Source organism: Nanorana parkeri, unplaced genomic scaffold (assembly GCF_000935625.1).
Source record: "Nanorana parkeri isolate BGI_ZX_2015 unplaced genomic scaffold, ASM93562v1 scaffold26, whole genome shotgun sequence".
In the NCBI taxonomy this organism is placed as follows: Eukaryota; Metazoa; Chordata; class Amphibia; order Anura; family Dicroglossidae; genus Nanorana; species Nanorana parkeri.
Window position 1 is genome coordinate 455,987 of NW_017306294.1, and position 16,731 is coordinate 472,717.

Here is a 16,731-nt window from a genome sequence, read left to right on the forward strand (position 1 = left end):
TGTGCGTGGCCGAGCGGCAGAGGATCGGTACATATCAGTGATGTTTACCAATCCTCTGTGCAGGACAAACACTGGAGCGATCAGCTGATCACTCCAGTGTTTGTAAATAACTGGATGAAACATAGTACTATGTGTCCCCAGGTATGAATGAACAGGATGTGATTTACATCACTTCCTGTTCATTCATGAGTTTCTCAATGGGGAGAAGCACTCTGTACAGAGGCTCCTCCCCATTCAGAAACTGGTGATAGTAAATATTTTCTGAATGAATGGGAAGCCTCTGTGCTCTCCATTCCTTTAGAACAGAGGCTGCAGAAAAAGAGATTGAGGACTTTGTGTCCTCAATTTCTTTTTCTATTTTAAAAGGGAAATATCAGGGGGCTGTTTAGACCCCTAATAAAAAAATCCTGGAGGCAGGGTGCTGGGTGATGTCACACGCCTGTTGGGGGGCACCTTGTTTTTCTTGCCACGTGCGCAAAAGGAGCTGGCTATGGCTATGCTCCCGCGTTGCTCGTGCGGGTGCTGGCTGAATGTGTCAGACCCGGCAGACAGAAAGGGGCAGGACACCTCTCCCCGCGTGCAACGTCGGACACACGAGCACCGCGGGAGGATAGGACACCGGCGCCTCTAGAACGCAATGGAATGCAAGCCGGCCGACTCCCTGCGTTCAGGGGCGGGAGGGGGCGTGGGGTTGCATCGCAGCCATGTCCCCCGCCCACAGTTCGATCGCCCGCACCCAGAATGCAGGAACATTAGTGCCTGCATTCTGGTCCAGTGTGATCTGCAAAAATAGTGCTTGCAGCATTTTTGTGGATCGCACTGGACCGGAATGCAGGCACTAATGTGCCTGGGTTGTGGGTGCAGGCGATCGCACTGTGGGCGAGGGGCCTGGCTGCAGTGCCATTGACTTCAATGCACCACCCCGCCCCTGAACGCAGGTGTTTTTTCGTAGGTAGACCTCATTGAGCTCATCATTTGAAAAGTAGATCTCCAGTAGATCTGTATTACAGGGCGCCCCTGTAATACAGCAATGCAGAACAGTATATGAATTGGACACTGGACTTAGTAACACACTGTACTCAGTGCTTACTAACGCACTGGACTCTGGACTTAGTAACGCACTAGACTCTGGACTTAGTAACGCACTGGACTCGGGACTTAGTAACGCACTGGACTCTGGACTTAGTAACGCACTGGACTCAGGGCTTAGTAGCGCACTGGACTAAGGGCTTAGTAATGCACTGGACTCGGGGCCTAGTAACGCAGTGGACTCTGGGCCTAGTAACACACTGGACTCTGGACTTAGTAACGCTCTAGACTCTGGACTTAGTAACGCTCTGGACTCTGGACTTAGTAACACTCTGGACTTAGTAACGCACTGGACTCGGGACTTAGTAACGCACTGGACTCTGGACTTATGAACGCACTGGACTTAGTAACACACTGGACTCAGGGCTTAGTAACGCACTGGACTAAGGGCTTAGTAATGCACTGGACTCAGGGCTTAGTGACACACTGGACTCAGGGCTTAGTAACGCACTGGACTCGGGGCTTAGTAACGCACTGGACTCGGGGCTTAGTAACGCACTGGACTCAGGGCTTAGTAACACACTGGACTCTGCTTAATAACGCACTGGACTCTGCTTAATAACGCACTGAACTCTGCTTAATAACGCAGTGGACGTAGGGCTTAGTAATGCAGTGGACTCTGGGCCTAGTAACGCAGTGGACTCTGGGCCTAGTAACGCACTGGACTCTGGACTTAGTAACGCTCTGGACTTAGTAACGCTCTAGACTCCGGACTTAGTAACGCTCTAGCCTCCGGACTTAGTAACGCTCTGGACTTAGTAACGCTCTGGACTCTGGACTTAGTGACGCTCTGGACTCTGGACTTAGTAACGCTCTGGACTTAGTAACGCTCTGGACTCTGGACTTAGTAACGCTCTGGACTTAGTAACGCTCTGGACTTAGTAACGCTCAGGACTTAGTAACGCACTGGACTTAGTAACGCCCTGGACTCTGGGCTCAGGAAACGCCGTGGACTCTGGGCTTAGTAACGCACTGGACTCTGGGCTTAGTAACGCACTGGACTCAGGACCCACCTGAGGCCCCACAGAGCCAACCTGAGATCCTGTAGAGTCCACCCAAGACCCAACACAGCCCATCTGAGAGTAAGCCTGCATAGCCCACCATAGATTCTGCACAGCCCATCTGAGACTTTATGGTGGGCTCTGCAGGATCTCAGGTGGGCTGGTCGATGTCCCTTTCCCTACACACGCAGTTCCTTACCTTCCGCTGCTGGGGCCCAGCCTCCTCCGCCGCTGGACTGGCGCTGCTGGGCCCTGGCCTCCTCCACCTCCTCCACTGTCAGTGGGCTGGGGCTTCCCAGGTCCCCCAGGCTGCCCAGGCCACTTACATGGGTATTGGCCAAACCCCCCTGATGGTGGCCTTTGGTACAGCGGCCGCAGTTAAACGGGACATTTGGGAATCCTGTGGCATGATTCTGTAGGCTCCTGCCACAGGAATCCCAAATAGTGTGAATGAAGCCTTACTCTTTTGGTCATGCACGTAATGATAAATTATAGATTGATAGAACATTTGACACATTATAATCTAATCTAAGCCACCCATTCAGTGCAATCAGTTTCCTCTTTCATCAAAATGATTATATTATGAAAGTGCTCACACGTGGTGCAACAGTAAGATCCCTGTCCACTACAAGAAGAGAAGAAGGTACTGCAAGCATATTTCTTTCATCATAATGATTATATTTATTTAGCACCACTACAAGTGATCATCATAAAATGTTATCAATTGATAGTCATTTTCTTGTTTGTTTGTTTTTTGGCATTTATTATACTTTGTGACTCACACTGGCAAGTCCCAAATGCATGTATGAAATCTGAGCCCAGCCCAAACATGTACCAATATGTCCAAAAATCCTAATAGAAAATGTATCTGAGGTTTAAACTACAGCAGGCAGTGAGGGTAGAGCTATAAGGCCTCTTTTACATGGGCTTTCCAATCAGGTCCGCCTGTCAGTTTTTCAGATGGACCTGATCGGATGCCTGATGTTAGTCTATGGGAAGCTGTATGTAAACAGATGGGTGTCCGTTTACATTCAGTTACCCCTGGCTCCAGCCAAGTCCAGAAAAACAAATGGATCAGGGATCAGTTTCGGCATATCTGATTGTGCCGGATTGGGGGCAACTGGATGTAAATGGATGCTTGTCCATTTACATATATTTGTAGATGCTCAACTGTTACTAAAAGGGACATGCTAGGGTCTATATTAAAAATCTTGATCAAAAAGGAAAGATTTTTTGCCAACAGAATCATTGTCAAATATTCCAATTTTCACAAAGCCACTATAATACATTCTATAGTTTATTTACAACCAATTATATTCTACTTCTAGACAGATGCTTAACAAGTACCTGTCAAATTGTCCTAAATAAAAATTGCCCTGTATAATACATAACTACCAATGAGACTCTATTTCATTACTCCTTTGTAATTGGTAACGTGAAAGGAAGAATCCGGGAACATAGTTGTGATTTCTGACACAAGGCCACATATGTGTCTTGCGTTCCAAGAGTCCCAAAATTCTGTTAATCGGGCTCATTATTACCAGCTTTTCATGTAGCCAAAGAGTTCCACCTTGGATATGTTTGCAGACGGCTTTTTGTTTGCATTCCGGCTATATGCTCAGACGCCAACACACACCTCGGCACAAGTACTATACTAAAATAAAACATAGCTTCTATATAGAGCAACACATTCCACAGGGCAAGAAACACACACAGGCTCTCCATGCCGAATACAGTTTTCAGTTTGTGTATGTGTAATGTACCCATGCTGTCAAATATAGAAATATACAGCTTCAGGTCTTCCCTGTCCAAGATGGCCTCTAAAATCTTTTAATAGAACAGTAACCAGCTACATATTTCCTAACATTTCACACATCAATATAAAATAGATAACGTTGTCATAATAGCCAGATGTATTTGCATTTACAGCTGTGAATTGTATCACGGAAAACTTTTAGGATTACTTGTATGGCAAATTATTCCACTGTTGTGATATTATTACGCTTAAAATTTACAGCACGAAATGACATCACTGATCTGTAAATGATATAGTTTGATGATGATATCATATTTGGAAAGCAATTGCGTCCATTCGAAATAATTTGAGTGGGTTTAAAGATTAGGTGAGATGACTTGTTCCACTTCACCTATTTTGGAAACGTAAAACGTGAATATGAGGATCATGTCAAAGTATTTCCAATTGAAACGTATTATTGAAAACATGACTTATCAAAACCATTTGGCTTGCGTCCCTGTAATTTCTATTATCAGTGTGATGTCCACAGCAATTTATAGTAGGAATTGGGCATGCACCGATACCAGTATTGGTATCGGTTCTGATACTGGGCACTTCCACGAATATTCGTACTCGTGAAAATGCCCTGATACCAAAAACCGGTGCTTTTAAATTTTCAAATTGAAGCGGTAGCCTTCTTGGAAACCATGTGGCGCCTGTTTACGGCGCTTCCGCCAGCACACGCATCTTACCCTCCTGAGACACTCCGCCCAAGACATCAGGCCGGCACCTTGGAGCAGAGCGGCAGATTGGTTCCTCCTTACCGAGGAACCAAGCGGCTCTGCTTACATCACTTCTGCCGCCCACGAGACCCTCCGGACCCCTAATGAGACCCTGCACAGCCCTCCTGAGATCCTCCACAGCCTTCCTAAGACCTTCCACTGCCCTCCCGAGATGCTCTGCTTGAGACATCAGACCGGCACCCTGGAGCAGCACAGAGTATGTAGCTGCATATTATTCTGCATTGCAGTATAATGCATTGCTGGGATTTGTAGTCCTGTATAACTGATGATATTATATTACCATCAGCTATAATGGACCACAAATCCCAGCAGTACATTATACAGCAATGCCGAATGGCAATCAGCTACAGAGGACTACAAATCCCAGCAATACATTATACAGCAAAGCAGAATAAATTCAATTCTTCCACATGTTTTAGGTGTCATTTTCCAGTGGATAGAGAAGTGTGTACTTTGTAGAGATCACCATCTGTTCCAGCTACATAAAGTATAGGGTCTGTGGATCAATGTGTCCTGCCAGTTTCACCACAACTAATGTGTTTATTCTTTTGTTTTAGGCTTAAGGAATGCCCCACGTTGCTGGGAGGCCATACAACCTCTACTATGTGCTGTGTACATGCCAAAGTGCGAAGGAGGCAAAGTAGAGCTTCCAAGTCAAGGCCTATGTCAGGCTACACGCGGCCCCTGCGCCATTGTAGAGCGGGAGAGGGGCTGGCCAGACTTTCTAAAGTGCACCACAGATCGCTTCCCAGAGGGCTGTCCGGTAAGTTTATCTTCGTAAATATCTATGTGTATGTTGAAAAAACTAAAATGCTTTTTAGGATTGTGATTATAGGATTACCTTTTATTTTTTAAACATGTGACTGTAAATTATTAAAGGAGAACTATGAGATGAGTGATTTCCACTCACCTCATAGTTCTAGCCGACCTGTGACAATGAGACTGTCACCGGTCGGCTCAGTAGATCGGGAGGTGAGCGAACACATACCGGGTTCGCTCACCTCTCGATCCTGTCACGGCTCTCTGCTGTGACAGGGGGAGAGGCTGGATTCCCCTCTGCCCGCTCTGATCTGCCAGCGCTGACTGGCAGAACGGACGGGAGAGGGGGCGGGTACAGCTGGCTCTGCCTCTAGATAGGCAGAGCCAGCTGTCGCTCACGCTTTACTACTGTAAATCTGCTGCAAGCGGCAAAAGTCACCCATTCAAGTTAATGATCGGGTGACAACAGCCGCATTTGAAAGTGGCAGAAAGCTGGCACACCGCATGTGTAATATGATTACATAGGTATCAATCACTATCCCTGGACCCATCCATTGTGCGTCCAGGGATAGTGATTGTTTCCTAACCGCATGTAATCGTATCACATACGATTACATGTGGTGTGTTGGCGTTCTGCCGCTTTGAAATGCAGTCGCTGTCACCCGATCATTAACTTGAATGGGTGACATCTGCCACTTGTACACGGCAGATTTGGGATTCCTGCTGCAGGAATCTGTCAAATCGTTTAATCAAATTTAAGTGTTTTAGTGTAAGTTATTCACAAAGTGCACTTTGTGTGTTTGTATACAGCTGGTGGAACTTTCTGCTATGTACATAATTACACAATTCAAGACAAGGTGGCTGGGAGGGCCCTATTCATGAGAGCTTACAAAAAGGAAGGGGCAAGTGATACAAAATGTGGTAGCTGTGTGGGGATGAGTTGTTTGAGAAAGTGAAAGTTCACTTGTTTGGTATGGGCAGGATACACTACCCTGAAGAGATGAGTTTCCACGGATCACCTAAAGACAGACAGAGTAGGAGATGCCATACAGATTGGGGGTAGTAAGTTCCAGAGAATGGGAGAAACTCTGGAGAAGTCCTGGAGGCAAGCATGGGTTAGTTTGAAAGAGCTCCTGCTGAAAGTGATGTCATTGTCATGTCCATCGCTGGTGCTACACTGAAAGTGCAGAATGGTGTAGCTGATTGCCATAGCATAGAGAGCAGTGTGAGGAAGGAGTAGAGCAGGGGTCCCTAAATGGCAGACAAACGGATATGGACTGAGTAGCAGTTGTATCCAGACCACGATTGCCAACTAGGTTATGGCTGGCTGACAGTAGATGCGCCAGACTCCGATGCCGGTGCATTCACAGCCAGCCATAACCCGGCACAGGTCCCTACTCCTGCTCAGTCATTGGCTGCTAGGACAGCAGTGTTCCTAGCAAGCAATGCTTTGTTCCCACCAGCATTAAGGGAGGACAGAAGAATATCGTTTTCTGTACTCCCATGCTGCACTCCTAGCATCTGCACTGCAAGAGGTGGTGCTGGAAAATGTGTGCACAGACTGAGCCGCATGGTGGGACTGATCAGCCAGAGGGAGAGAGGGAGGTACCAGGGCTGTGGGCACTGGCTGAGCTGTGAATGGAGGACGGTCAGGACATGTCCTGGCTGAGCGTCATGTACAACGCCAGCAGGTTCTCACTGTGTCCTCCCTTCTCTTGTCCATTTTTCCACCAGGTTCTTCCTTTCTCCTGTCCATCTCTCCACCAGGTCCTCCCTTCTCCTGTCCATCTCTCCACCAGGTCCTCCCTTCTCTTGTCCATCTCTTCACCAGGTCCTCCATTAAGTTAATGTGACAGCACCATTTTAAAGAGGCACTCTAGGGACAACCAGTGCAAGGGGGCACTTTAACGGGGACAATTACTTATTATTTGTCCTCGTCAGAGTGCCCTTACATTAATTACAAAAATAAGGGGGCACTCTCATGGGCACATGCAATGTAAGGTGGAACTCTGATGGGGATAATTATTTTATTGGGTGTCCCTATCAGTGTGGTCCTTTACATTGCTTGTCCCCATCAGAGTGCCCCCTTATATTGGGTGTCCCCATCAGAGTGCTCCCTTATTTTTGTATTCAATGTAAGGGGGCACACTTATGGGGACATCTAATGTAAAAGGGCACTCCAATGGCAGCAACTAATGTAAGGGGGCACTCTGATGGAGGTATCCTAATGTAAGGAGGCACTCCAATTTCGGCAACTAATGTAAGGGGGCACTCTGATGGGGACACCTAACAGCAGGGGGCACACTGATGGGGACATCTAATTGGGGGGGTGGGGGCACACTGGTGGGGACACCTAATGTAAGGGAGCACTCTGATGGGAACACCTAATGTAAGAGAGCACACTGATGGGGGACACTTAATGTAAGGGGGCACACTGATGGGGACACCTTAATGTAAGGGGGCACACTGATGGGGACACCTAATGTAAGGGGGCACACTTATGGGGGCACTTAATGTAAGGGAGCACTCTGAAGGGGATACCTAATCTAAGGTGGCTCTCTGATGGGGACAACTGATGTAAGGGGCACTATGATGGAGGCTGTACTTTTTTTTCAGTGAAGCCAGCCACGATGTAGTACAATGGCATCACACTGCACTTTCCCTATAGAACGTAATGGAATGTCACTTGTGACATTTCAATAAAGTTCCAACAAAAAATGTGCTAAATGGCAGACCATGGTGCAGACACGGACTGAGTGACCGTTCTGTCTGGACCACAAGTCGAACCTTGGCTCAAAGAAAATTTGGGTAACTGGACCTCTTTGAATTTTAATTCACTACCCCTGGAGTAGAGGCTTCCACAAAGGTATGAAAAAAGGGTTACATACAGCAGATTACTCATATGTGAAGCACAGGCTAAACAATATTGTTTCTAAAAAATAGATGTGGGTAAAAGTAAAATGATACAAACATTTCATAAAAATGTATGGCAAATCATGAGCATAAATAAGAAACCTGCAAAGTAAAAAAAAAAATCCTTCATTGGGATAATGCTTTAGGAAAAAAAAGGTATAGAGAAAATAAATGTAATGGACCAGTCCATAATAAAGTTATACCATTTTTACCTGTAATACCATCAGCCTTTGCTGGCTTCTTTTGTAGTTGTGGAGTGGCAACAGATGGTCTTTCCATAATGAGCAACGGTTACATAGTATTTGAGGTTGAATAAAGACATTAGTCCATCAAGTCCAACCTATTAGGATCTCATTCTAGGAGTACCCGTACCCCTGTATATTACGGTCCCTTAAGAAATCGTCCAAAAGTTTCTTGAACAATTCCACATTCTTTGCTGAAATCACCGCCTGTGGCAGTGAGTTCCAGACCCTAACTGATCTTACTGTGAAGATCCCCCTCCGCCCCTTGTGCTGGAATTTTTTTTCCATCAATTTTAGGTGATGGCCTCTAGTTTTTGTAACGGAGTTAATTTTAAACAGTTTATCGCTAATGTTGCTACCACCATTAAACATTTTGTACATGGAAATCATATCCCCCCTTAATCTCCTCACCGAACATGTTTAAATTTAGTAGCCTCGTCGCGTAGCTCTGTTCCTCCATACCCCTAATTAGTTTGGTTGCCCAATCATGTGTGTCAAACCCGCTTCCCTCCCGAGTGTATACTGAAAACTATTCTCTAGCTATAGCAGAATAGGTGCCCAAAACCTATAGCATGGTTGGCCCTACCGTATGCACAGTGGCTCTATGTACCACCAAGATGGAGCAGGCATTGCAAACCTTTTGGCTTATTGGCATAATGAGCAGCAGTCTTCTAATGAGTAGCAAGGGATTGCTGGCAAGTTCATGTTTTCTAGGCTGCCTTTATGTGCCTATAAAAGCTTGTTTACAGAGCTCAGTAGCTTAGGCTGACCTTTTCACGCAACTAACCTGACTACAAGGATGTTCAATTAATGATTGTTATACTTTTTACAGAATGAGGTGCAAAACATGAAGTTTAACAGCTCCGGGCAGTGTGAGGCTCCCTTGGTCCGCACAGATAACCCTAAAAGCTGGTACGAGGATGTGGAAGGCTGTGGCATTCAGTGTGAGAATCCACTGTTTACCCAGAAGGAGCATCGAGAAATGCATGTCTACATTGCCATATTCAGTTCAGTCACCATATTCTGTACCTTTTTTACACTGGTAAGTTAGTCTACAGATACAGTATTACCAAAGGATCATTTGGCTTCTTTATAGAGAAGTGAAGTTGTTCTTTACAGCTGTCTTCATGTTTGCTCCATAAATGAACCACAGTCATGTAAAGGTTGTGCAGATCAACAAGCACAACATATGGTGCATGAGATCTGTTGACTGTTACTTTACACAAAGGAAACAAGTTCTTTACCTGAGTTGAATTATCCTTCCAAATGCAGATTGTGCATTCTAACAACAGAATTGTATCTATATGCTCTAATGTTTCTCTAACCAAAGTATTGTTTTGCATTGCTGTGAGATACTCACGCACTATTATAAAAATGACATAGTATATGTCCTGCATACGGGTACAGGAATATGAACAGTGGAGAATGTGTATCCTTCCACAAACAATTATATATTTGACATCTTCCATGTGGATGACTTTAGAGATAACTGCTGTCTGTTGTTCCCCTGGTGCAGTACACACTTCTCATGGCCAACTTGCATTAAAGTGACACTAAACTCAAGGAGTTAGATCCTAACAATGCATTTAAGTACCATAACTATGAACAAAAGTCTATTATTCAAATGTAACTCTTGAGTTTAGTGTAACTTAAACACATGTGAACAGGAGATGCAGCAGTGGCGTGCCTTCATTGCAATTTAGCTATGAGTAGTGTGTTCTGCACTTGTATTTATTGACCAATCAGGCCCATACAGACTAATGCATTAGGACATGCCTCTCAATCCCCAGTCTGCAAGCACCCTAGCTCTTATTGACCTGTTATGGTTCTTGTTCATGACTGTGTATTTCTCTCCTCCCTTTTTTGACAGGCCACATTTCTCTCAGACTGGAAAAACTCTAACCGCTACCCTGCTGTGATTCTTTTTTATGTCAATGCCTGCTTTTTCATGGGCAGCATTGGATGGCTTGCTCAGTTTATGGATGGTGCTCGTAATGAAATTGTTTGTCGGGGAGATGGCACCATGAGGCTTGGCGAGCCCACGTAAGTCCAGTCAATTGTTATGAATGTTCTACTAATCTGCCATAACAGCCCACTGACAGAACAGTGCTTGCGTTATTAGCCAAAAGGTGAGCTAAGCACTGCTACAGGTAATAAACATTTTTTATATTAAATGATTTGAATTGGATCTGGGAGCCTTGGCCTGGATCCAGAAATGTAGCACATTGTGGACATCAAAATAATCCATCATTGGAAGGCGTTATATTTTCCTATATATTTTGATATCCATTCCAGTAGCCACTGCTTGTGAATAGAGTAATTCAGACAACATTGGAGTGCCCATTAACAGCCAAATTCTTACAAGCAGCTTTTCCAGTTCAGGCATCACTGGCAAGGATTTGCCAAGGATAGGGTCAAAGGTCAAAGCCTTTCCTAAAGAGCAGTAATAGGCACTTGTTGGAAAACATAGGCATGGACAGGTCCAAATACTTCCTTTTCTATAGAGGAAGCATTCCTATTTGCCCATATTCAAATTCTTTGCTATGTTTACTATAATAAAATACACATTATTAAATGACAACCCTAGGCATTAAGAAAATTAACCCTTGCAATGGGGCTACCCCCGCACTCCATGCTTTAAGCATTTGTTTTGGTCTAGGGTCTATAATAAAGAAGATACACTCACCTGATTCTCGGTCCCGCTGTGATGACCGCTCACCCCTCTCATCCTCCACTCCGGATGTGGTATGTCCCTAGGAGTTCTCATGTCTAGTACAAGTGAGTGGACCTTGCATAGACATGATAACGTCAGTGAGGCTTAGACCACTGGAGCCTGGGGTAGAAGAGGCTCGGGGACCAGTCTAGCAGCCAAGTGGGACCAAGGATCGGGTGAGTATATCGTTTTAATTTTAGACCCTAGACCACATGTGTCAAACTCAAGGCCCAGGGGCCGAATCCAGCCCACCAGGCCATTTCCTAGACTTCTACTTTCAGATCTAGGTATTAAGTTATTACTAAAACCAGTGATAATCGAATGCAGAGGCAATTATGATAAAGATTAGATACATTTATATAGTCTTACAAATACCTTTGAGGGCAACTATAATGTTGATGCGGCCCACGATTAAATTGAGTTTGACACCCCTGCCCTAGACTAAAATGAGCACTTGCAGTGCACCGTAAAGAGGACCTGTCACCTCCAATGTGCTATCACATGGGGGGCTAGTGAGCCCCACCATGTGATAGCAATAATGTTAAGTTAAAAAAAAGAAAATTTTCAAAAAAATAGTTATATAAAATAAATTAAAAAATACCCCCCAAAAAATGTAAAGTCCCCCAACCCCAAAGTACCTTCCCAATGTTGAATGTCATGTGGCCTGGTATGGTACAGGAAGGTGGGTCTGCAAGCCCACTACCTTCCATTTCCTTGCCACTGAGGCTGCATGCCTAGATGGGTCTGGTTTAAGGGATAGTACACATTTAGAAAAAAAATTTAAAAAGTCTCAAGTGGGCAAACTGGCCAATCTGTGCCAGTTTGTTTTGTGGTTCACTGGAATGTGAACAGGCTGGGTTTGGGTCAAATCTAGGTTCGACTCAAAGTTGAATCTCATCTCAACAGGGTTGCTTTAAACTCATATTGCAGTAAATGCCTTAGTAAATGTTTATATTTTTCTGTTCTTTTGCATTCTCAGGTCAAATGAGACTCTCTCTTGCGTTATTATTTTTGTCATTGTTTACTACTCCATGATGTCAGGAGTGATCTGGTTTGTTATGCTGACATATGCTTGGCATACCTCCTTTAAAGCCCTGGGTACCACTCACCAGCCCCTCTCTGGCAAGACTTCATACTTCCACCTGGTCACGTGGTCTATTCCCTTTGTCCTCACAGTGGCCATCCTTGCAGTGGCTCAGGTAACAATGTACACAATATATGTATTTACTGTAACTTGATGTAATGGGTATATGAAATTGCTCTGGATTCGTCAGTGATATTAGTATTTTTCATCTCATATAAAAGATTACCTTCAAAGATTACCTTCAATCCCTTGGAAATCTTTTTTTCTTTCTTTCTTTCTTTTTTTAAATTCTTTATTTTTCATCAGACACTAGAATTCCAAAAGAACGAAAAAAAACCCCATAAGATACAAGATCATAGCACAAATCTTTATTTTGACAATAGAATTGAACTATAAAATTCCACAAACCTTGTACAAAAATAAGATGTTCATGCTGAAACTGTAATTTTACTGTACATGATACATAATTTGCATTGGCTGTTTCAAGACAAACTTTTAAATGGTTTTCATCAAGGGAAAAAGTGGTACTGTTTTTGACACAATGACGTTTTTCAGCAACTTCTATGAATCAAATCAGATAGATTTGATAATAGTAAGTGATAAGTGTCTCACAGCTTGTTATTTTTGTAATCCTCCCCCAGTCCCAGCAGAAATTGTTTTATTGCTGTGGTCTGTGTGAGAGTAGTGGTCTCTCTGCAGAAGTCGGATATGCCCTATGCTAGGGCAGGCCTGCAGCACTCCAATCAGCATGCTCAGCATGGAGCATGTCAGACCAATGTAGAGAGGCCACGGCTTTCACACAGAGCTTAGTGTACTTACCTAGCAACTTACTGCTGAAGAGGAGATTTCTTCAGGGCCCGAGGGAGGATTACAAAAATAACAAACAGTAATACACTTATCACACACTATTAAAACTCCCTGATATCATTTGTATAAATTGCTGAAAACCTACAATTGGATGTTAAAGTGACACTAAACTCCGGAGTTAAATCTTACTTCAATTACCTTAACTATTAACAAAAGTGTATCTTTTTTGTGTGTCACTCGGTTGTACATCCTCAAACCATCTCTGAATTCATGATGACACTGTCCCTCCTTCTGGAGGGTGGCTACTTTTGTTCCCCATGGTTCTTGTGTGTTGTAAAGTAGCCGCCGCTCCAAGTTCACTCCTGTGATGGACTACAATCTCAATACAAATTAGTAAACTGAACGTGTCATTGTAGTCTATCATAGGAGCAAATTTGGAGCGATGGCTACTTTACAACACACACACAGTCCATGGGGAACAAAAGTAGCCACTCTCTAGCAGGAAGGACGGTGTCAGCATGAATTCAGGGATGAGCTTTTAAGATTAAACTCCTGCGTTTAGTGTCACTTTAGGTTGTAAAAAGTGTCATATACAGTACGTTTACTAATTAAAAGGACTACAGTCACTTAACGCGACCAGGATATATTTTTGTTATTGGACCAAAAGGTGCTTACCCCAGGGAACATTGCTACCTTAGCTGAAATACATGTACTGCTATATTTTATACATGGCAACTATTTATATGTGTATTAGAAAACACTTTTCTTGTCATGTAACATATTCCACAGGTGATACCATTCTACAATTGGCAAATGTCTTTATACTGAGCTACCCTAAACAACACATCATGCAAGACTTTTTTTTTTCTCATAACCAATGTTATTATTATCTTATCATATTTATTATGGAATTGGAAATATATACGAGTAATAGTAAGATGGTAGAATAACCCTTCATTTACCAAAGTACTCTAGTTAAAGCTTTCCCTCTCCTGTTCCAACAGGTTGATGGCGACTCTGTGAGCGGAATCTGCTTTGTCGGGTACAAGAACTACCGCTTCAGAGCCGGCTTTGTGCTGGCTCCAATTGGAGTTGTGCTAATTGTTGGAGGTTATTTTTTAATCAGAGGTGAGATTATTTAATGTGGTGTCATGATAAAATAAATGGAAAAGAATTCAAACTGTCACAGAACTAAGTAGAATGTAAAAAAAATAGCCATTTTGTGAACTCCCTTGCGTAGAATTCTCATGCAGATGTGTTTCAATTACAAAAGCAGCCATGCTATCTAAAGCAGTGGTTCTCAACCTGTGTAACCTCAGGACCCACATTTGTCTTTGGTCATTAAGTTGTAACCCAAGTTGCACTGCAATGGAATGAATGGCATTGCGGTACCATGTGTTCCGGTGCGGGCGATAGAATTGTGGGTAGGAGATGCGTTTGGGGTGCCATTCAAATGAATGGCAATGCAATGCACCTCCCACACCAGAACGTGCGGTGGGTGCGAATGCGTGTTACAGTGTGTTAATCGCACGGGACTGTGAGATTATCGCACTGTACTAGTGTGAACGGGCCCTCAAAAACACAGACAGACACACACAACCACAGACACCATCTCACACACACATACAAAGTCCAAAAATGTTTTTTATTTTTTTTTAAATCGACCCAGTCTCCCTACCTTACGAGAACTGGAGTGGATCCTCAGCCTGGGGTCCAGTGTGGGCTGCTGTGCTGTGACAGAGCTCCATTCATATGTGCATCTTCGTGTACAGCTCCCTTGCACACCCTGTAGAGGTGTCGGGAGCCAGAACGTGATGTCACTCCGGTCCAGGCACCTCTACATGACACACAAGGGAGTAATGCACGTATGGACGGAGCTCCCTCGCGGCCATAGCCCCATCCTATCCCACCTTAAGGCTGGGTTCACACCTGGGCGTTCGTAATGTGCGCGTATTTATGCACGTTTTTAGCGCGATTTTATGCCCACGAAGCATGCGTTTGACGCGCGTTTACAAAATCTCTATTTAGAAGTCCAATGGATACGCGCTGTAATCTGCCCCAAAGAAGCTCAAGTACTATTTCGCGCGTAGGGCGTTTTTCAGCGCGACAAAACGCACTGAAATACGCCCAGATGGGAACCATGCCCATAGCATTTAATAGGATTTCACTTCTTGAGCGTTTTTCAGTGCTGAAAATGCCCAGGTGTGAACCCAGCCTAAGCTGACACTCTGCACCGGGCAGCATATTTTGATTGGCTACTCAGCATGAGAACTGACAGTGCTGCGCTAGGGGGAGGCTGAGGAGCCTCTCCCCTAGAAAAGTGGAAGGCATGCGGTGACCCACTTTTGGGTCACGACCCACCAGTTGAGAAACGAGGATCTAAAGGATAGCTGCCCATAGTTATAAAATGACCCAGCTTTTTCCCAAAAGTCCAAAGCACCAAGTACTTTTTTTTATATAGCGCTGACAATTTACATCACTTTATGTACTGCACATTCACATTAGTCCCTGCTTGCAAAGAGCTTACAATCTAAGATTCAAATCTTGCATTCACACAGGGCCGATTTAGACAGTAGCCATTTAACCTAAGAATGTTTAAAGCAGAATTCCGCACATGCATGTAAACTGTTTTACCTGCCAAAGGATTTATTATTCTAACCAGCCTGTTTTTCGATTCGGACATCCCTGCCAAACTGCCTGGTTAGCCATATGACCCCATTATTGTTAGAGTGTGCAAATTACTTGCTAATGACCTGCAAACAGCTGCGGGCAGTGGCAGCATGAATCGTATTGTACAGTGCACCCCCGTCTGCAGAATATTGCATGAAGGAATCCATGAGACTCATGTAATTTGTATCATGTGAATAGTACAAACTTAATTCTGTGATGTGTCCCCTTTATCATCACACCAACATGTTTCTAGCACAAAACGTGGTAAAATTAATTTTAAAAAGTAATGATTTTTTTTATTTTATTTATACGTTTTGCTTATGTGTTTTTCTTTAATGCTTACACAAGTAAAAAAAAATGTTCATACAAAAAGTTGTGAGCATTATGGCCACTAGATGGAGTTGAGTAGGAATAAACATTTCTATCCTATGCTCTTCAGCTCCATCTAGTGGCTAAGCAGTATTTATTTTGCATTACATTCAACCTGTAAAGAAAATATGCTAATAACATTCTTTTCTTGGCTCTATTTGCACAGAACGGATGAACATATAATTTTGCAGGGCAAATGGCTCTGCAAATTGTTTATAAATATACCTCATGCATGGCATTTTATACTACTTTGTTTCCCCCACTTTTCTTATAGGCGTAATGACATTGCTTTCTATCAAGAGTAATCACCCTGGGCTCCTGAGCGAGAAAGCAGCTAGTAAAATAAATGAAACCATGTTGCGACTAGGTAAAATAATTCCCTTTCCAACTCTGTGTGATTTTAAAGGCTTGGGAGTTATGTTTTATATTCACAAATTGATGTGTGTGTATGTTTGTTTGTAATATAAATATAATATAAGTGTGTGTGTGTGTGTGTGTACTGTATATATGTGTGTGTATATGTATATATATATATATATAATATAT

At 43.7% G+C, this 16,731-nt stretch overlaps 1 protein-coding gene across 1 annotated transcript in view; it reads left to right on the top strand.

The window, feature by feature from the left end:
• Nucleotides 1–16,731, top strand: part of SMO (smoothened, frizzled class receptor) — a 32,605-nt gene that overhangs the window by 4,433 nt on the left and 11,441 nt on the right. The window contains exons 2-7 of the mRNA XM_018565981.1: nt 5,186–5,391; nt 9,375–9,584; nt 10,413–10,585; nt 12,235–12,454; nt 14,151–14,274; nt 16,460–16,552. Of these exons, the coding sequence (XP_018421483.1) occupies nt 5,186–5,391; nt 9,375–9,584; nt 10,413–10,585; nt 12,235–12,454; nt 14,151–14,274; nt 16,460–16,552 (1,026 nt within the window). The remainder of the gene's footprint in view (nt 1–5,185; nt 5,392–9,374; nt 9,585–10,412; nt 10,586–12,234; nt 12,455–14,150; nt 14,275–16,459; nt 16,553–16,731) is intronic.